The sequence below is a fragment of the Oryzias latipes genome, chromosome 20 (assembly GCF_002234675.1).
Source record: "Oryzias latipes chromosome 20, ASM223467v1".
Classification (NCBI taxonomy): domain Eukaryota; kingdom Metazoa; phylum Chordata; class Actinopteri; order Beloniformes; family Adrianichthyidae; genus Oryzias; species Oryzias latipes.
Window position 1 is genome coordinate 3,221,713 of NC_019878.2, and position 21,257 is coordinate 3,242,969.

A 21,257-nucleotide genomic window follows, 5' to 3' on the forward strand; every position below is an offset into this window, starting at 1 on the left:
TTCTTTCGGAGCGCACCTGAAGGCGGCGTGATCTGGTGGCTGTTGAGATGATCTTTGTGTGAACGAAGCAGCACAACGAGCGCAGCTAGCAGCCCGCTCCAGGCAGACCCACTGACCAGAAAGACGCCGGGCCAGACGCGTTCCGTGGCCGAACATTACCGCTTTCTGCGATTATACAGCCACAGCGACAGTCTAAAAATGGTAAGAGGACGTTTTAGTTTTTGAGTTTTCACTGTTAGTGGTTTTTTTTTCCTAACGACAACCAGCTTAGCTTTGCGCTAGCTGCTAAAGCTAAGCGGTTAGCGAAGTGTTTTCCTGACTCATTATTGAAGAGCCCAAGAAGCTAGGCTGCCATTTTACACAAGGCACTTAGGACTCGATTGATGCCTTCTGGCACGACAGAGACGATTCTTATTAAATATAATAAAAGGAGCATATATATTTAAAGGAATGGCGGTATAAATCAAGTATCGTACGTAAATCTAAGGCTAGTTGTTCACACAGGGGCCAAACAGTGAGTCGGGCTAACAAGCTAATCCGAGACGGCTAATGAGTCTTAGCGGTGTTGCGTAGCAGTGTCAGACTCCGGTCGTAGCACACTGAACTATAATCACAACAGTGGTTGTCAACTTTAGTGTAAATTGTTAGATATCAGCGTATTTAGTTGGATTGTTTTCGCTCGCTGTCCGCCTCCCGTGTCGTGTTCGGACTCCAACCTGAAACACTCCAGCGCCGTTGAGCATTATTTCTCTGCCCAGGATGACGAGGTGTGGGTTGAATGCCAGACTGAATTTACAGCCCAGCCTTTGTGTCCAGCCACGTCAGTATTACGATCATTGTTAGGTGTTTTCCGTTTAAAACACCACTGGCTTGTCACCCCCTAATGAATGAACGCTTCATCACTTCCTGACAGGTTTTTATGACAGGTGAGAAAACTCGTTGGTAGTCTTCCATATGATGGGGTGTAGAAGTCCACCTCTTCATGTAAATGCAATTTTTCTTTTAAATACTTTGTTTAAAATATTGTTTCTTATTAAGACAAAGTTAGAAGTGGTTTTTGCTCTTGTAGTTGAGCTGAAGCCACATCTGTTTCATATGTTCTTGCTTATGAATAAATATTTGCTCTTTTCAGATACTTTGTTAAATTAAAAAATGGGATTGTTATAACTAGAGACCGAAATAATAGTTTAAATTCACATGAAAGAACTGTAAACATCTTAATTTGAAAGGCTTTCACACTCTTCCTTGCCCTGGATTATTTGATTAAGCATTATTAAAACAAATACCAAACGTTTTTACTTAAATGTAGGCCTTTTTCTAGAGACTGGCTTATATTTCCTTGATGTTATTGTTCTTTTGTATGGAAAAGACTTGGTGCTGTTTTGCAAAAACAAACTAGATTTTTTTCTTTTTTTAAGGTTTCAAACTTTTTCTGACTGGTCATATGGAAAAGTATATTTAGGGATGTTGTGTTCCCCATTTACATTTGATAGCTTGAACTTCCAGTGACAATAGATTACTTATTCAACGATAAACAAAAAAGATCATGGTATGTATGATATTGTATTCTGAAATTGCTTTTCCAAGCTTGATCAGGTTGGCATAAATTTTCTGTATTTCAAGGAGGTGGAGTTTTGATTATTTACTTTTAGTGAATCGTATGTAATGCGTGGATTAATTTACAGTTGAAACCAAAAATGTATATACACCACAATAAAACACATGCTTTTTTTCTCACCATCAGACATGACATTAAAGTACACTTTTCCTGTTTTAGGTAAATTATAATTAACAAAATTATTTCAATTTGCTAAATGTCAGAATAATGAGACTAGGTTTTGTTTTTTTAGACAAGTTTTTATTACTTTTATCAAGGTCAAAAGGTAACATACATTTCCTTAGTGTTTGGTACTATTGCCATTAAACTGCAGTACTTGGGTCAAACCTCTTGGATATCCTTTCACAAGCTTTGGTAGGAATTTTGTCCCGTTCCTCCTGACAGGACTGGTGTGAATGAGCCAAGTTTGTAGGTGGCCTTGTGTGTACACGCCTTTACAGCTTTGACCATACATTTTCAATAGGATTTAGGTCCAGGCTCCAAAACTTTATTGTCCCTAAGCCACTTTGTAACCAGTTTGGCAGTATGCTTCAGGTCATTGTCCTTTTGGGAGATCCATTTGTGCCCAAACTTTCTGGCTGACGTCTTCAGATGTTGCTTCAATATTTCCACTTACTGTTCTTTCCCTCATGATGCCATCTATTTTGTGAAGTGCACCAGTCCCTCCAGCAGCAAAACAAACCCACAAGATGATGCTACCACCCCCATGTTTTACAGTTGGGGTGGTGTTCCCAGGCTTATGTTTCCTCCAAACATAACGATGGTCATTGTGGCCAAACCGTTCTATTTTGGTCTCCAAAAATTAAAGTTTTTACCCTTGTGTGCTTTAGCAAACTTGAATCTGGCTTTTCTACGTTTCTTTTGGAGTAATGGCTTCTTCCTGGCAGAGTAGCCTTTCAGCCCATGTCTGTACAGCACTCGTTTCACTGTTGATAATGTCACATTCTTACCATCTTCAGCCAGCGTCTTTACAACATCTTTTGCCTTCGTCCTTGGGTTGTTCTGGACATATTGGACCAAAGTACGTTCATCTCTGGGACAAGGAACCCGTCTCCTTCCTGAGTGATATGATGGCTGGACGTTCCCATGATTCTATACTTGCGTACCGTTGTCTGAACAGATGAACGTGGCGCCTCCAGGCATCTGGAAATACATCCAGGAAAGAACCAGACTTGTGCAAATCCCCAATTGTCTTCCTAATATCTCAACTGATTGCTTTTAACTGTCCCATGATGTTTTACAAACAAGCAAGAGTGTTTTTAAATGTGCCCTAATACATATCCACAGGTGTGTTTCTAATAAACTCTAATGCTGTCAATAAACGTATCTGATGCTTCCACAGAGATGACATCATCATCTGGGGTTTCCCAAATTGTTTAAAGGCATTGTGATCTTTGCGTATGTGATCTTTTGACTTTGAATAAGTAATAAAAAAAATGTCTTAAACCCTAGTCTCATTATTCTGACATTTAGAAAATAGGAATAATTTTGTTAATGGTAATTGACCTAAAACAGGAAAAGTTTACTTTTATTTCATGTCTGACGGTGAGAAAAATGCATGTGTTTTTTTATGTGGTATATATAAACTTCTGGTTTCAACTGTAGATGGAACTGAATGTAGAACAAACCAACTTTATAATGTCTTTTTAAAACTTTTTATAGAGATAAAAAATGCCAAAGAAGTATCTGTTGTCCTTCTGAACATCTGCTTCTTCTTCTCCTGTGGAATGTGTCAGTTTGAGGAGACTCTCGTCAGCAGCATCAGCTTCCTTCATCTAAAACCAACACACACACTGCCTACACCGACTGCCAGCTGGCATTTTCTGCCTTTTTAGGTTTACTTACCTTTTTATGTGTGTCTTACAACAAATTGCTGTTTTTCTAAGGCTTTGAACTGTTTTTTGTATTTCATTTGTGAAAGAAAGTTGTAGCAAAGAGAGTTCTTGAGTGATGTTTACAAGCAGCATGTGTGCAGCACATGCTGAATGTTGTTGGCTGACTTGCTCTCCACGCATCACCTCTATAGTTTTTACTTGAGTGGCTCTGCATTTGTAAGTCAGTGTGATCAGCCGAGTACTTATTCATTTTCATGAGTCAGTTCTACAACTTTTCTGTGTCAGTCATAAAAACATCAAATTTAAGATGCGCAGCCAGAGTGGCAGCCATGAAAAGGCCATCCTGTCTGTTTACAGACATACTGCAGCTACACTGGCTGGGTCAATGGGCTGTTGTGAAGGGAAACACGAACTGCTCTGTGAAGTTTGTAGATATCCAGCCTCTTCTGAAGTTTCTGGTTGGGAGGAGACTGCTATTTCTTCTTATTTGCTGATCCTTTATTTGTGAAGTTGTTCCTTGCTTTTAAATTCTCTCTTTTCCAAACACCTTTATTCACCTTTTTTATTCAACCGTGTCTGCTGTAACCAATTTCTGTCGTTTCAATAGTCTTTACACAGCACGCATAAATGTAGGTTTAAATTGAAGGTAATGAAACACATAAAAGAAAAAGTCTTTTATTACCCAATAGAGACATAATCATCCATAATTTAGGTTACACGTTATTGTAAGGAACAAGAGTAATCTCTCAATGAAGCCTGAGATGTTTGCCTGTTGTGAGTCGGCACTGCCCTGGCTGGTTTCTGAGTCGTTTTTGGCTGTGGTTTACATGCATGCTCCAAATATAGGGTATTAGGTTGTTGAGTCTGGCCAGGACACACGGTGACGAGGGTAATCAGATTTACTGAGCTGAGTTTTTTTCCCCCCCACGAGCGCTGCTCTGCCTCTTCCTACCCTGGACTGGTTATTATACCACTCCCTGCATCCACCCTGTTCAGGAAAAGTCTCATCATCATGGTACAGGACCAAGAAACTGTGCTGGAAACTGAATGCAGGAGAGCTTTGGCTGTCTGTGTATCAATCACCATCTAGAATCATTAGGATTGGGTCTCATAGCCATTGTATTAAATGGATTCAATAGTGATTCACTAGTTCATAACATCATTTACAAATAGACACAATTTAATTCAATATTGGTGTATGTCTTTTAATTTTCATTCCAAAATTGACTGTTTGTAAAATCTTTTAACGTAGCAGGGGATTTAAAAAAACTAGTGTGAAACTATTTTTCATAAACTAATATTTTTTTCATCAGAAACAAACTTAAGAGCTGTTTTTGCATGAAAAAAAACATACAAAAATCAATATTAACCTAAATGATTATTAGATATGTGTAAATTGTCAGATTTACATTTGAAAATAAATAAACCCTTTGGAAACGTAATCTGTTGGACAAATGGCAGATTTTATTGAGTTTGCTGGTACTACTCAGTTCATCTGTCATCAAAAATTTACTGTGCACATCATTTATACTGGTTATTTACAGTTTTCCTTATGTAAACAAATATTTGTTCGTTTTTATGTCACTGAATCTCCATTTTAAATAGGAGATGAACAGAACTGATTTGATTTAAGCAGCAAATAAACAGAATACATTCTCGCAGATTTGGCTGGTAAAGGAGTGAAAGCTGTTTTTCAGAATCAAACTATTTTTGATGGAAATTTAAAAAATGACAAAAGATGTGTCATTAAAATTAATCTTGAACTTTAGAATCAAAATTGACTGAGGTCTCTCAGTCATCCAGGTCATGGTATCACAGGCTTCTGTTCTTGGATGCCACTTTAGTCTGGCACGGAACAGAAGAGGCATAGCATTAAGTCAGGACTCAGCAATCCAACTGAAAGACACAGAACTCTCCTTTGAAGACAACAACCGCATTTAGGACAGAGGACTGATGGTTTACATAGGAAGTTAGAAAGCATCTATGTTTAAATGGATAAATCTTCTCATAACAGATGTAGGAGTTTGAAACATTTCCTGTTTCCCATGTTCAGCCCTGTTTTGAAATTTTGGCCAACAGACTATGATTATATTCATCCACCACAGATAAACAATGGACCCACCAACAAGTGCCCTGATCAGCATTGAATCATTTGCATCTGTTCATGTGACGTCCAGTTGCTTTTAGCAACAACTCTGTAGCAGTCAGCACATAAATAACCTGAATTCTCCATCAGCTGCTGAAACTAAAGATACTTGGATGAGCAGCAAATTGTTTTCTAGATGAACCTTTAAAGTTCAGCTGCCCTGAAGAACGAAATCCTGCAGTGAAAATCCAATGAATGCATTATTTACGCAGCAATAGTTGTGTTACCTTTTTTATTATCTAAAAGATAATGTTTGACCTGTCTTTATTAGCTGGTTATAGACTTAAGAATATCTTATTCTTTCTTCTTAAAACCAAAAGTTTTTGCTGTCCCTTTAAAACGTTTTTTACTCAAGTGAAAAAGCTGTCAGGCTGCTTGTTTGCATGGAGGACTAGATTTGCTGTTTCGTGCTCGAATGAAGATAGACAAACTTTACCTTGTTTCCATAGCAGACTGCGGTTTTATTTACATGTTGGTGATGAATAGGAGCAAACGACAGCGCAATCAATTTATGACTTTTACGGATAATTTTTTACTTTTTTTTTTGTCTTCAGAGTAAAACCTACAAATAAAGTATTTAGTTAACTAAAGAAGTTAACTAGTTACAGAAAGTGCAATCATAGAAATAATTAAAATACATTGAACACATTTATCTACTGACAAAAAACTCCTAAAATAAATGACTAAAAAACTTAGATTTTCTTAAAGCTCTGCTTAGGGGTTTTGTGCCACTTTTTTCTACCAAATCTTCTTATTCTGGGTTTTCTCTATTTAAAAATAACATGTATTTTTATTGGAAGAAAACCCTTAGTATGACCTGAAAACATTCTAATGTACTAAATAATGTACTTAAATTTTTATTAAGGAAATGTCAATAACTGAGGATTGCTGCTTCAAATTTTAAAACAACTTTACCTTTTTCAGTTTTTTTTTCATCTATATATTTTAGTAGGATAAAATAAAAATGTGCAGTTATGCTGGAAGTGCTTCAAAATTAACTGTCTTTATGTGGTTTGTTTCTTTAGTCATAAAATGTCATTTCATTTTATTAGTTCCTTGAAAATGAAAATGTTTTACAGTGCCGTGATGAAGAAGTACAGTCCTGGACGTGGTGCTCATGATGATCAAGAGGAATGAGATTCTAGTTTCACAACATGACTCTGTTGGTCCTTATGACCGGGCTGTGTAACTGATTTCAGGTCAGATACTGGGGAGTACATGTGTGGTGTCTCTTGGTGTGGGAATCTGAAATCTGATCTGAGCGATCCGGTGAAGGACAGCATTCTTACAACCAGAGATTAGACTCATAAGAGACGAACTAAATCCTTCAGTGTTCAAGTTTGATGACTTTTTGGTGGGTAAAGTATCCTAAGTTGCGAGGACAACTGCAAAAACACCCTATGTAGACTTGACTTTGTGAGTACATTAGGGCTGTGTTGGATGGGCAGAGATGGAAGCAGGTCTGAAGTTGCATTGAAATTGTTCGGTTCCCCTGTAAATCAGACCGTCTGAGCTTTTTCAGTACAACAGCCTTCTGGGTACATCCGCTTTGATCAAGATAACGTATTATCCTAAAATCGTATATATATGTCAGTTAGGGGTGTAATGATTTATTGACTTAATTAATCAATTAAGATTCTAGATCCAACTGTCTGAGGCAAGTTGTTAATCAAATTGACCTATACCATTTATAAAAAAAAAGTCAAGATTCTGTCAATCTTGTAAAATACCAGTTGGGTTGAGACACGATAGGTTAATATTACTATAATGTAAAAACAACCAAGTGCATCACAGCGGACAACACACATGTGATGACAGCAAAAACGGATCAGTCAATCATTCCAGTCCAATGTGTGGAAACAACTTTTGAATTTAGCAAAGACGTGACAGTGCACTAAGAATGTTCCCTTTTTACACACTGGTTTAAATTTTGGCTAAAGTTGTACTAGATCCATTGTAGGTCAGTGAATCGGATCGTCCAAAATCAACTAATAAAACTATGAATCGTACCGTCAACCACAAACTAGCTAATTTAAATCAAATTGTTGTTCAAATTAATTGTTACACCTTTAATGTCAGTATAATAAATAATTCTCTAGAGTATTATAGAAATTTTAAAGTCAGCTTTAAAATGGCCAAGATGACTGGCTGTGGCTAGCTCTTTTAATGTTTTCTTCTTCTACTCCACATGGAGTTTAGAGATTCTCCATGTTGCAGATTATAAAACAATGTAGTTTTTTTCTGCAAATCATGGAATTAACTGCTTTTTATTGAATTTCCTCCTTGCAAACCTAATCTGCCATCACATACTGGATGATGTGAAATGTTTCTTGTGTATAAAATCATCTGTCTCGTTTCCATTTTTAGAATGCATCATTTAGCTTAACTTTAAATTTTAATTTGAAGAAAATAATTTTTTAAAAGCTGTTATTCCCAAAAATGTAAAGCGTATGATTCATAAACCAGATCACTCCTTTTTTTTTGGTCATTGTTTTTGTGGCAAAAACATACCGTATTTTCCGGACTATAAGTCGCACCGGAGTATAAGTCGCACCAGCCCAAAAATGCATTATAAAGTAGAAAAAAACACAGATAAGTCGCACTGGACTATAAGTCGCATTTTAACTTTCACAACCTTATATGACACAATCATAGCAGACTGTTTATCTAATAATTTCACAGTAATTTTTTTCAAACTTATTTATTTATTCCTTTCATGAAGCATCATTGGCCAACTAATACTCTGTTTTCATCCTGTATTTGTAGAAACAGTTGTCATTTTTATTGCATTTCTGAATCTATGAAATCATTGGAAAATAGAATATTATGTTGTTAGCCTTCAAGATCTTACTGTAAAAAAAGTTTGCTGTTTCTCTGAGTCACTTAACATACTCTTAACACTTAACATACCTCATACATCAAATTGACCCAGTAACATCATCTCTGTTCCTCACAAATGAACATAACAGGAGGGTTAACAATGTATTTATTTCAAATTATTTCTAATATAAGTCGCTGCGGAGTATAAGTCGCACCCCTTGCCAAACTATGAAAAAAGGGCGACTTATAGTCCGGAAAATACGGTATTTAGTTCCCTTGTGAATTAAACGATACCTTCTGAAGTTCCACTCTGATCATCTTTTGTATTATCGTACAAGTGTTCCCAGTGGTCTTTTCAGTATGATGATGCAGTTTTTAGCCAAAATCTAAAAACCTGTGGCGTTTTCTAGGACATAGTTTCTGTAGAGCGGTAGGAGTTCATGAGAAATTCACCTCTGGCCTGGAGCGGGACTGTTGGCAAAGATGGACGTGGAGACGTACATGGCAGCCATGTTGTAACAAACTGCCAGTGTGTGGGTGCATTTTTGTCCCCTGCAGAAGGCTGCATGGATGTGGGCAGGACATTAGTTATGTCAAGTTATGCATCTTAGGCTTGCATCTGTATTAAAAGGACACAAAGACCAGAATTTTGGCATCAACTAACTTGGTTTGAAAGTTCTATGTATATATGTGGTTATTGGGAGTTTGTGTTGGGGCAGAGCAGTGGATGCAGATGCCGTGCTTTGTGGGAGGATGGATGCTGGAGACAGAAGTTGGGTGTGGAGCGGACAGCTGATATTTCTGACTGAAGGCCTGATCCAAGCCTTGGTGTTCCTGAGGCTTCTCCTCTGCCTCACTGCCCACAGTGCCTCTCTATCATCTCTGCCAGGGTGTTGCTCAGAGAAGCACAAGTCGAAAATACTGCAGTGTCTGGGCTGAGCGATTGCAGTGCTGAGGATTATTCCTGCAGTGGGTACTCTTGCTTTACATTAAAAAAAGGGAAAAAAGCACATCCTTTTTGTTTCTGGGTTGTACGTTTTTAAACATAACACTTGTGTAGTTTTTCTCCTTAGTAGTGACTGCATACCCAAGTTTATTTTATAAGATGTGTTTGATAAATTAAGCTTGATTTATTATTTAATGTCTTCACTAAAATCAAGTTCTGTTCCAATCCATAGAAAAGTGGTAATTCTTAGGATAATTCTGTTTTTTTCTGACTTTAGTTGTTATTTACAATAAAGTTGCAGAATTATATAACAAAAGAATTATCAATCTCCTCAGAAGTGGCTACTGTATATAAGAAGGCTGCTTCTGGTAAGATTTGTCTCTGAACATGATTTATGAATGTCTAAAAATAGTTGATATCAGCTGCAGGAACATGGCCTGAGCAAAAACCTCTTCTTTAGCTTTTAAAAGAAAAAACAAATATCAGCAGTTGCCTTCCTCACATTCTTACAGTCACGACCTGATGAACAGCTGCCACATCACTGAAGTCACTCAAATGTCTTCATCGTCAGTCTTTCTAGGAACTGAAGGCAGCAGCTCCTGCAACCTCCCCCCTCCTCCATTTGTGTCACATGTCCCGAGTCTCCAGCCCTAATGGCTGGGAATGGCCAGAGACCGGCATTGCCTCCTGGTACTTCCAAATATAGCAACGCTGCCTACATGTACACAGCAGTTTTACTCATCCACCTGCCTTCTGCACACTGTTAGGCTGCTTTCACACAGCAACATTTCAAGGTTACTGAGTTTTCAGCACCAATAATTGTGAACGCAAACATCAACATAGTGAGGTTCAATGCTCTCATCCACACAGTTACATTTCACTGATGTTTTCTCATATTTTTGAAGCCTTGTCCTGTAAATATCTCCATTATAGTTCCTCATCTTCTTGACTGAACGTCTCATTGACCTGCTTTCATACAAACAAAATATACAGTGATCTCAACAGCATGAACGCTCTTATTTTCTTATATTTGATGTTTTTACTAAATATTAAGAGGCTTTCTGATCCATGCAGAAGGTCTCACCCTAATTAATAAATAACTGAACTTACATCTATGAATATGTTCACTTGTGGGTGAATAATACATTTCTCCTGATGCCACACATGCAGGTTATTAACGCCAATTATGATCAGCTGTAGTGAAGCAATAGCTTTGTCTTTTTATGTTTAAGGAAATGATGAGATTGGAGTGTTAACACGCATAGACATCCTCACTGCTGCTTTACAAACAGACATGTTGATGTTTTGATCTGGCATCATAGACAGATGCAAAGAAATGACTTCCTTCCTATGCAGTTGCTTATTTATATTGTGGGAATGTTAAGTGGCAATTGTTATGTTTTGAATGAAGGACAAAAAATCTGTTTCACAAAACTTTCAAAGTGTGGCTGCTGCAAGTTTTTTTCTTTAAATCATTGTCCAGCCATCCATCCTTTTCTGCTCATTCGGGACCGGGTCACAGGGGCAGCAGGCTAAGCAAAGATGCCCAGACTTTACTCCCTCAGGCCACTTTCCTCCTGATCCTCTCCGAGACGTTCTCAGGTCAGCTGAGAGATGACGTCTCTCCAGCGTGTCCCTGGTCTTCCCCATAGTCTCCCCCAGTGGGACATGCCCGGAACACCTCCCCAGGGAGGCACCCAGGAGGCATACGGACCAGATCCCCAAGCCACCTCAACTTGCTACTCTCGATCAATGAACCACTACCTTAGCGTGGTGATGGGCTTTGAGAGCTTGAGTGATCCCACGATCTAAGATGTCTGGGGCTTATACCCCTGGTGGGCAGACAGGCCAAGACAAAGAGCAATTCAGAACCTCCTTCATAAGTACTAAGCATCAAGAGAGGTTATGACGCCAGGATTGGGGTCACCAGGGCCTCACCCTGGGGCCAGGCCTAGAGTTGGGGCTTGCAGGCGTGCGCTTGGTGGCCGGGGCTCTTCCAACTGGTCGCAGTGGGGTTCATCCTGTAGAGACAAAGTGGCATCACTCCCGTGTGGGCCCACCACCTGCAGGATAGATTAAAGGGGAGCTGGTGTAATGTGGTTTGGGCGGGTACCTCAGCCCAAACCCCGATCATGGAACTTGGCTTTTAACTAATGTACCGGTAGTTTGTCACTTTTTTTGTTTGCGCTTTCCCAGTTTTTGCTCTTTTTTTTCCCCCTGTGAGACTGCTGTCCGTCTTCTAGGTGTTTTAGTCCCACCATCTCTGTGACAGATGCTGATGGCATTTATTCTGGACTCCCTATATCCTGTCAACACTAAATTAAAGCTTTAGGATATCATTAAATGTGGCTGTCATCAGTGCCACTGTGAACCACACCTTTCATGCTTTTGCAGTCATCATGTGCCCTGAGAACCACCCAAGTGTTTGGTGGCAGAAATGAAGGGTTTGGTCCGTTTGATTGGTCAGCCGCCCGTTATGGGTCACTTCTGGTTTTTCAGAATTAGTGCCCCCCCCCCCCTCCATGTTATAGATGGGGTTTGAACACATTTTCCTTGAGCTGGTACAGCTAACCTGCTGGTGTTACTGTGCTGTAACTACACTGGGATGTAAACAGTGGGTTATGCTGGTTAGTGTGGGCAATGGTTTTGAGGAAGTCGGGGAGACGCAGAAGTGGACTAATCTGTCTTTAACTGACTGACGTCAGGTCGCTGTTGGCCTGCAGGGCTCAGAGCCAGGTTTCGGCAGGTAAATACACATCAGCTGCTGCACTAATGACTTAAGTCAATACCGTAGAAGGAAATCTGAAACATCGTCGGTGCTTTTTGATTCTGTGATGTGAATTGGTTCTGAATAAAATCTGCTTTAAGTTGTGTGTCCAAAGTAATTCAAGCATTTCTTTCCTTCGTAGGTCATCTGGTGAAGTGTGCAAAGGGAGGAGGGCAGACAGCGCCACCTGGGCGTGCAGCAAGGGACTGCATCCCATCAGAGCACTGACAACCAGCTTCCTGAAGCTCTGCTGCTGCTGCCAGATGGACTGCAAACTCTGAGGATCCAAGGATTCAGGACTAAAACCGGCTGGGGGGGCATAACGCTCACTGGAGCAGGAAAAGGAGGGCATTGGTTGGGAAAGGAAAGGACAGGGGCTTTATGATGTCTACAAACAGGACCCAGAACCCACACGGACTGAAACAGATAGGCCTGGACCAGATATGGGACGACCTGCGTGCTGGCATCCAGAAGGTGTACACGCGGCAAAGCATGCCCAAGTCACGCTACATGGAACTCTACACGTATCCTGGGATTTAGTGGGGTCTGCATTTGGGTTTATTGGGGAAAGCTGGTGGTTTTCTTACCAGCTTCAACTCTAGAGATGTTAGTATCAGCAAGTTTCTATGAACACCAAAATCCAGGATCTGTTTTCATGCAGTAATCGTCACTTTTTCAAACCGTAATTTGCCTGTTTTAGTAGAAGAAAACTTAGTCAAGTTTTGCTTTAAAGTCCCACTCCAACTACATCTTAATCTGTTGCAAAAGTGTTCCTAGTGGTCTTTCAATTATGATTATGCCCTTTTTAGCCTACATCAAAAACCTGTGTCGTTTTAAGACATAGAGTCTGTAGAGCCGCAAGAGTTCATTATAAAAATCCCCTCTGAGTTGTGGGCGTGGCTGTTGGTGCAGAGAGACTCCACGCTGGTATCCCATCATTCCTTTATTTACACTTTCCCACTAGCTTACCGCCTCTTAAAACCCCGCTAGCATTAGCGTAGCAACAAAAATGGCTGCAATATTGAAGCTATCCAGCCGTACAGCTTAGATCTGGATTCCAGCTCAGATGAGAACAAAGACGTTCATGATAACATCTGTCTGCAAGTGAATGCTGCAGAATGGAGCAGAGCAGGGAGACTTTGGCTCGCCCATTTCAGTTGATATGTCACAACTCTAAGCTTTTTTAAAGCTTTTTTTATCTGCTCCTGATCATCACGATTTCAATAAAGAAATGGACAGAAACACAGTTTAATCTTAAACTCTTTAAATATGTCCTCCATCATGAGAAAAAACGCTACAAGAACATGTTAAGAACGCCAAAAACACAATTATTATTGGAGTGGGTCTTTAGAAGCTCCATTTTTCTCCATATTTGATGTGCAGAAAATAGATGATTGCGGGCGGGCGGCCATGGTGCAGCGGTAGACCATGATCGTAAGGTTGCAGGTTCGATTCCCACCTTGCCCATGAGTTGAAGTGTCTCTGGGCAAGACACTGAACCCCACCTTGCCTCTGGTGGTAGGCGGGCGCCTGTGTTTGGCAGCGGAGCGACCACCAGTGTGTGAATGGGTCTGTGACTGTAAAAGCGCTTTGTCCTTGTAGATAGAAAAGCGCTATACAAGTTTCAGCTTCATTCACAGCATGAATGTGTGCAGAAGTGGGATAGATTTTTTTCAGATGTTTTCATGCTTTCCTCCAGGTTTATTCCCTAACCCTTCTCTCAGACATGTATATAACTATTGTACCAGCGTCCACCAGACCGGCCAGGGCCCGGGCCGGGGATCTGGGCATCCAGCAAAGCCCTCCAAAAAGTCCACCACTCCAGGTGGGGCTCAGTTTGTGGGCCTGGAGCTCTACAAGCGGCTCAAGGAGTTCCTAAAGAACTATTTGACGAGTCTACTCAAGGTCAGTGCTCACCCATGTTGGGGCACGAGCGGGTTTGGATAAACGTCATGTCTGACGGGCTTGGGCTGTGTTTTTTTTCTTGCTTGTCTGCAGGATGGAGAGGATCTGATGGACGAGTGCGTGCTGAAGTTTTACACACAGCAGTGGGAGGACTATCGCTTCTCTAGTAAGGTCCTAAATGGGATCTGTGCCTACCTCAACCGCCACTGGGTCCGACGAGAGTGTGACGAGGGACGAAAAGGCATCTATGAGATCTACTCTGTGAGTGGGCAGACGCTGGTGAAGGTTGAAACGGGTCCCGCTTGGCTTCAGACTTTTTGTCTGTGAATCTGCAGCGTTGTAGCTTTCATTTGAACTTTTCAGTTGTTCTGCTGCAGATCGGTTGTTGACATTTGTCTTGTAGTTGTGCTCCATGAGCTAGTTTCTTTCAGCGTTTCTCCTTCAGAAGTCCATTCACTGTTTACCCAGTTGCAAATTATCAGCCCTCTACCCCCGTGCTTTACAGTTCATCCTAGCTCTTTTGGTCCCATCAAAATGTGTTTGCATCGTCTTTCCTGATTACCAATGAGGTCTGGTAGTTTTTAAAATGGTTTTAATCTCCTCCTACTGACTGACCAATTGTGAATTTCTCAGGCTGAACACTCAACCACTAGGCCACTGAACTGGAACTGTGTTTGAGAAAAGACCAAAGAAAGATTGCTGCTGTGACTAAATCTTAGTACTTGTTTAAGTAATCAGTCCTACAACAGACTGGTGACCTGTTCAAGGTGTACCCTGCCTTCACCCAACGGTAACTAGGATATGCTCCAGCCCCAAAAAGGATTCAACAAGTTCTGAAGATGGATTTGTGAATAATCATACTTATAAAAACTACACTTGAACTGGCTAAGCTTTAAACATGCTGTGTGCTTCAAACAGTGTTGGTAGTTCTTTTTCCCTTCATGTCATTTGAACACTGGTCAGGGTTTGGTTGTTGGTTCAGGTGAGGCGCTTGCTAGTTTGTGGTGCTGTGTGGTACATTTTTGTTAAAATCGGTGAAGAAAGTTGGAGAAAGTGCTCTGCAGCCTTAAATGTCATCATTAAAGACCTCATTTTTGCAATGCCAGAAAGTGACCTTCATAAAGAGCCAGCAGAAGCAGATGTGCACCATCAAATGCTGACCGTTTGCTTCTCGTTTCCTCCCCGCTCCTCTTCTACTCTGCCACCTCCTCCTCCCAGCTGGCCCTCGTAACCTGGAGGGAGTGTTTGTTCCGGCCCCTCAACAAGCAGGTGGGTTTGGGCTCTTTGTGGTCGTCCAGGTTCTGGTTTGCGTTGGAGCAGAGCTGATCCAAATGTCTTCCAGGTTACAAATGCGGTTCTGAAGCTGATAGAGAGGGAGAGGAACGGAGAGACCATCAACACCAGACTGATCAGTGGAGTTGTCCAGTCCTATGGTACGTCCCTGAGCACTAAGAAACCAGGAGAAATGAAACTCTTGAAGTTTTTGATCTAGAGCATCTGAATGAGGTCAATGACTCCTTTTCTGGAATGTAGGAAAGTTCTAACGAGTAGCTTCTCTTTTTTGTAGTTGAGCTGGGTCTGAATGAGGAAGACGCCTTCACCAAAGGCCCCACACTCTCTGTCTACAAGGAGTACTTTGAGTGCCAGTTCCTCACCGACACAGAACGGTTCTACACGCGTGAGAGCACAGAGTTCCTGCAGCAGAACCCGGTCACAGAGTACATGAAGAAGGTCGGGCTCCTAAGTCCAACCCTCCTGTTGTATTACAGGAGCTTTTGCTGATGTTGTGCGTTTACACAGGCGGAGGCGCGGCTGCTGGAAGAACAGCGGCGTGTGCAGGTTTACCTCCACGAGTCCTCTCAGGACGAGCTGGCCAGGAAGTGTGAGCAGGTCCTCATCGAGAAACACCTGGAGATCTTCCACACGGAGTTTCAGAACCTGCTGGATGCAGACAAGAACGAAGGTGAACCTGCAAAAGCCTCTGCTGTTTTCAGTTCTATGGCTGAGTTTAAGTGAACTCGAGCAACTCGGCCTGGATCTCCTTCACCCTGCGTGAATGCTGTGTTCTCAGATCTGGGTCGGATGTACAACCTGGTGTCACGGATCACAGACGGGCTTGGTGAACTCAAGAAGCTTTTGGAGACTCACATCCACAATCAAGGCCTGGCCGCCATCGAGAAGTGTGGAGAAGCTGCGCTAAATGTACACGCCCCTTTCTCAGTTCTGATTCTAGTCACTCACTACACTCACTGGCTACTTTATTAGGCACACCTATTCAGCTGCTCATTAACATACATTTCTAATCAGCCAATCACATGGCAGTAACTTAATGCATTTAGGCATATAGACATGTTTAAGACAATCTGCTGCAGTTCAAACTGAGCATCAGAATGAGGAAGAAAGCTGATTTTCAGTGACTTTGAACGTAGCACGGTTGTTGGTGCCAGACGGGCTGCTCTGAGGATTTCAGAAACCGATCTACTGGGATTTTCACCCACAACCATCTCTAGGGTTTACAGAGAATGGTCCAAAAAAGAGAAAATATCCAGTGAGCTGCAGATCTGTGGGTGGAAATGCTGTGTTGATACCAGAGGAGAATGGCCAGACTGGGTCCAGCTGATAGAAAGACAACAGGAACTCAAAGAACCACTGGTTCCAACCGAGAGAGCATCTCTAAACACACAACACGTCTAACCTGGAGGCAGATGGGCTACAGCAGCAGAAGACCACCAGGTGCAGCTCCTGTTAGCTAAAAGAACAAGAAACTGAGGCTAGAACGCACACAGACTCACCATAACTGGACCATAGAAGATGGAAAAACATTGTCTGGTCTGATGAGTCTCCATTTCTGCTGCCACATTTGAATGGTAGGGTCAGAATTTGGAGTCAACAACATGAAAACAAAGACCTGAACACTTTGAGACATGTCGGTATGGACCAAACTCTCTGAGGAATGTTTCTAGTACCTTGTTGAATCTATGCCACCAAGAATTAAGGAAGTTCTGGAGGTAAAAAGGAGTCCAACCCTGTTCTAGTAAGGTGGACCTAAGGAGGCCGGTGAGTGTAGTTCTAAAGAGCTAGCCTGAAGGTAGAGGAGGAAGCTACCTAAAGTCTTGATACAAACGGTATCTCTGGATCTGAGTCGTGTTCAGAGCCTTTAGAGCAAATGTGACCTAGAACGTTTAGCTCGTTCACACTGATGTTTCCTGCAGGACCCCAAAGTTTATGTCCAAACCACGCTGGACGTGCACAAGAAGTACAACGCCCTGGTCATGTCTGCATTCAACAACGACGCTGGCTTTGTGGCGGCTCTTGATAAGGTCAGTGACATCCTGAAGTGTTTGTGGAAGCCAGCTGCACAGATCTGAAGACTCGTGTTTCCATAGGCCTGTGGACGCTTCATCAACAACAACGCCGTCACCAGGATGGCTCAGTCATCCAGCAAGTCTCCAGAGCTGCTGGCCAGATACTGTGACTCTCTGCTGAAGAAGAGGTTTGTCTCAGAACGACATGGGCTGGAGACGGAAGCAGCTTCATTGAACAGTCTTTGTCTTTGATTCTCCCCTCAGCTCCAAAAACCCAGAGGAGGCGGAACTGGAGGACACGCTCAATCAAGTGGTGAGAGTCTTCAGTGGTGATGACTGTGTGTAAGAGCTTCAGAAGGCGCTCAGCTGTCTGCTCTTCCAGATGGTCGTGTTCAAGTACATTGAGGACAAAGACGTTTTCCAGAAGTTTTACGCCAAGATGCTAGCCAAGCGTTTGGTGCACCAGAACAGCGCCAGCGACGATGCCGAGGCCAGCATGATCTCCAAACTCAAGGTGAGCTCCACGGAACGCAGAGGAGGCCGGCACACCAACACATGCGCGCTGACAGCTCTGGCTTTGTTCTACTGCAGCAAGCATGCGGCTTTGAGTACACGTCCAAACTGCAGCGCATGTTCCAGGACATCGGAGTGAGCAAAGACCTGAACGAGCAGTTCAAGAAACACCTGACCAACTCGGAACCTCTGGACTGTGAGCACACAGACACACACACGCACACACACACACACACACACACACACACACACACATGCAGGCACACACCACACACACACACACACACATGCAGGCACACAAGTAAATGCAAACAAACATGCAGATGTCAGCACAGACACGCACGTGAAAGCAGACAAAAACATGCAGACACACATGCAGATATGTCAACACACACGTGCAGATACACTCATGCAGGCGCAGACTAAAAACATCAAACCTATCATTTTCATCAGGAAAAGGTTTAAACTGACAACCTATAAATATGTTGCTTTGAGTGGATCTGTAGTTCAATGCATTTCGTGTTAAAAAAGATTTTTCTTTTGGTTTTTATGTTAAAAAAAAAATATGAGAAAGTTCTGTGAAATCCCAGTTTCCTGAACTCTGTTTAATAAATCAGACTTGAATGGATTCAGTGATGTGTAGCTGTGTGTGGAGCTGCAGCCTGTCCAAGCTGACCCGCATTTCCTGCTTTCAGCAGCAGGGGGCGTCCTTCACCTGTAGGCAGGGATGGGAAATGGAGTATGGAGCACCAATGAAGCAGATTATGAGGACATTTCCTGTTAACTGTTGGTTGTCATTCTGCTACATGTGTGTCATGAGTGTCGGAGATCTCTCATCCACTCACCATGTTCTGTGGGTTTCAGTGGACTTCAGCATCCAGGTTCTAAGCTCTGGGTCTTGGCCGTTCCAGCAGTCCTGCACCTTTGCTCTACCCACAGAGGTAAAACTCCACCTTTCATGAAGCAGAGACCTTCTCACAGCTGACCATCTGGCTCCAGTCCAGTATCCGCTCTGTGCTCAGCCGTGCAAACCTTCAGGCTTGGAAGGTGCATTTCTGAGCACTCGCTCTCTCAAGGGGACTCTGTCGTAAACAGGACTGATGAACTCGGGGCGTCAAGGAGCTGCCCAGATTTTCTCACCCTCTACCACCTGATTCCCTGGATCAGGTGTATGCAGCCAATTAGAACATGCCAGAGCAGGAAATGTGGGGAACAGGCAGAAATAAGCGATTCCATGCCTGACGCAAAACAACATTAACCAAACGCTGTGGTCTAAAGACCTCAAAATCCCTCTGAGTCACCTTTGTCCGCCCTCAAAGGTGTAAAACGGCCTGCTGAGCAACGAATGAACATCGTTTTTCAAGGATGTCTTTTTGTCTCTGGAATCTGCACTCTAAGTGTGTGCGGTCTGTCTGGATGTTCTTGTTCTCTTGGTGCAGTTGGTGAGAAGTTACCAGCGCTTCACGTCGTTTTACGGCAGCAGACACAGCGGCAGGAAGCTGACCTGGCTCTATCACCTCTCCAAAGGAGAGCTGGTCACCAACTGCTTCAAGAACAGGTACGGCTGCTTTCGGCGTCACACCGGCACGCGTTCAGGGTCCGGTTCTCTTAAGAGACACTGCTGTTCACAGGTACACCCTGCAGGCCTCCACCTTCCAGATGGCCATCCTGCTGCAGTACAACACCGAGGACAGCTACACGGTGCAGCAGCTGACTGACAGCACACAGATCAAAACTGTGAGGGTCTTCCTGAAGACACGTCTCCACGCACACACCCACAGCGCTCAGCTTCAGCTTCAGCTTGTTCTTTCTGTTTTCAGGACATCCTGATTCAGGTTCTGCAGATCCTTTTAAAGTCCAAGCTGCTGGTGAGTGTCATGCGTTTAACCTCCAGAGTAGAACCACCATCCTAGATCTTTATTGATGGTTGAACCAGGAACAGCTCCACCAAAGAATCACTCTTTCTGACATTTCTCTTTAAAAACCTTGAGTTACATGATTATTTTTTACAATAGTGATAAAGTGAAAATGAAGAAAGTTTAGAAGATTCTAAAAACGATCTTCACGTTGCTTTTGTTCTACTAGCTGTAGCCACCAGAGGGCGACATTAAAAGAAATCAACAAAAGAGAATCTTTTTATCTATAGTAGAATATATTCAATTAGAATTGACGTGTACTTTCTGTCCCTTTGTACTATTTAAGTTTGTGGGCTCTGCTCCTTTAAGGCTGAGCTTGGACTTTTGTGTTTTTCAGGTTTTAGAAGATGAGAATGCCAACGTGGACGAGGTTGACTTCAAACCCGACACCGTCATCAAGCTTTTCCTGGGATACAAGAAGTGAGGAACAGATCTACTCCATGAAACTGAGATTTATGATCAGAGTTTGAAGGTTTTTTTCTTCTCCCTACCACAGTAAGAAGCTGAGGGTGAACATCAACGTTCCCATGAAGACTGAGCAGAAACAAGAGCAGGAGACGACCCACAAGAACATCGAGGAGGACAGGAAGCTCCTCATCCAGGTAAGGAGGATGAGGGGGAACCTTAGAGCTGCTGGAACAGTCTCAGCAGCATTGTGTGCTTGCAGGCTGCCATAGTGAGGATCATGAAGATGAGGAAGGTTCTGAAGCACCAGCAGCTCCTGGCTGAGGTCCTGAATCAGCTGTCGTCTCGGTTCAAACCCCGAGTTCCCGTCATCAAGGTGACAAACTCGAGCTTTGTTCTGTTGGTCGGGTGAGCAGCTCTGCAGTGTCATGTTGACTTTGTCTCCCTCTTGTGGACAGAAATGCATCGACATCCTGATAGAGAAGGAGTATCTGGAGCGAGTGGATGGAGAGAAGGACACATACAGCTACCTGGCCTAAATGCTGCTGCACCCCATCTGCTCTACTCACTTTTGTTTTTATTTGTAACTTTTTTTTCTTTTGAATTTTATTGTCTGAATAATAAAGTGTGGATTCCTGAGTCATGCGACCACACAGACCCACCAACCCGACGAAGAACTGCTCCCCCTGCAGTGATGGAGCTCCAACCTCCATCAGCGCGATCGCCTGTCCCGTTCCATCCGTACGACTCGCTCGCTTCATCCTTTTATTGTAAATAAAGACTCAAAGAGGAACAAACAAAACCTTCTCTGCATATAGTGCAAATGTATGAAGTAGTCTACAGCCAGTCAGGAGAGCCGCATCCAAAGGTTTCTGCATGCTACTGCCTACCCGCACCACAGTGACCGCCACAACGCAAGGATGACAGGAGTCACTCGGGATCCAGCCGCCGCGGCCACATCTCACATGGGTTCATGCAGGAGGCCAGATTCATCACTGAACGGTGGACATTTGTATAGTGTGGTTCATTTTCTAAATGTGTGATAAATAAAAACAGATTTCTCTAAACTGCGTTTCCTTCT

The 21,257-nt window shown here is 42.5% G+C and overlaps 1 protein-coding gene across 1 annotated transcript; it reads left to right on the forward strand.

The window, feature by feature from the left end:
• Positions 1-44: 44 nt before the first annotated feature.
• On the forward strand, positions 45-21,243 carry cul1 (cullin 1). Its single transcript, XM_023949917.1, has 22 exons — positions 45-201; positions 12,275-12,656; positions 13,857-14,037; positions 14,131-14,298; positions 15,256-15,306; positions 15,380-15,470; positions 15,605-15,768; positions 15,838-16,000; positions 16,109-16,239; positions 17,250-17,357; positions 17,424-17,530; positions 17,607-17,655; positions 17,725-17,856; positions 17,934-18,051; positions 18,720-18,796; positions 19,295-19,413; positions 19,487-19,592; positions 19,676-19,723; positions 20,109-20,191; positions 20,268-20,373; positions 20,439-20,552; positions 20,635-21,243. The coding sequence occupies exons 2-22, from the start codon at positions 12,514-12,516 to the stop codon at positions 20,713-20,715; spliced, it is 2,340 nt and encodes a 779-aa protein (XP_023805685.1). The 5' UTR covers positions 45-201; positions 12,275-12,513; the 3' UTR covers positions 20,716-21,243.
• The last annotated feature ends 14 nt before the right edge of the window (positions 21,244-21,257 follow it).

Bases quoted from the DNA above. Each gene is read 5' to 3' on its own strand.
- cul1 (XM_023949917.1), top strand. From the start codon at position 12,514: ATGATGTCTACAAACAGGACCCAGAACCCACACGGACTGAAACAGATA. The intron at 19,593-19,675 runs GTGAGGGTCTTC...TTCTGTTTTCAG, and splicing joins ACAGCACACAGATCAAAACT to GACATCCTGATTCAGGTTCT. The intron at 20,192-20,267 runs GTGAGGAACAGA...TCCCTACCACAG, and splicing joins CTTTTCCTGGGATACAAGAA to TAAGAAGCTGAGGGTGAACA.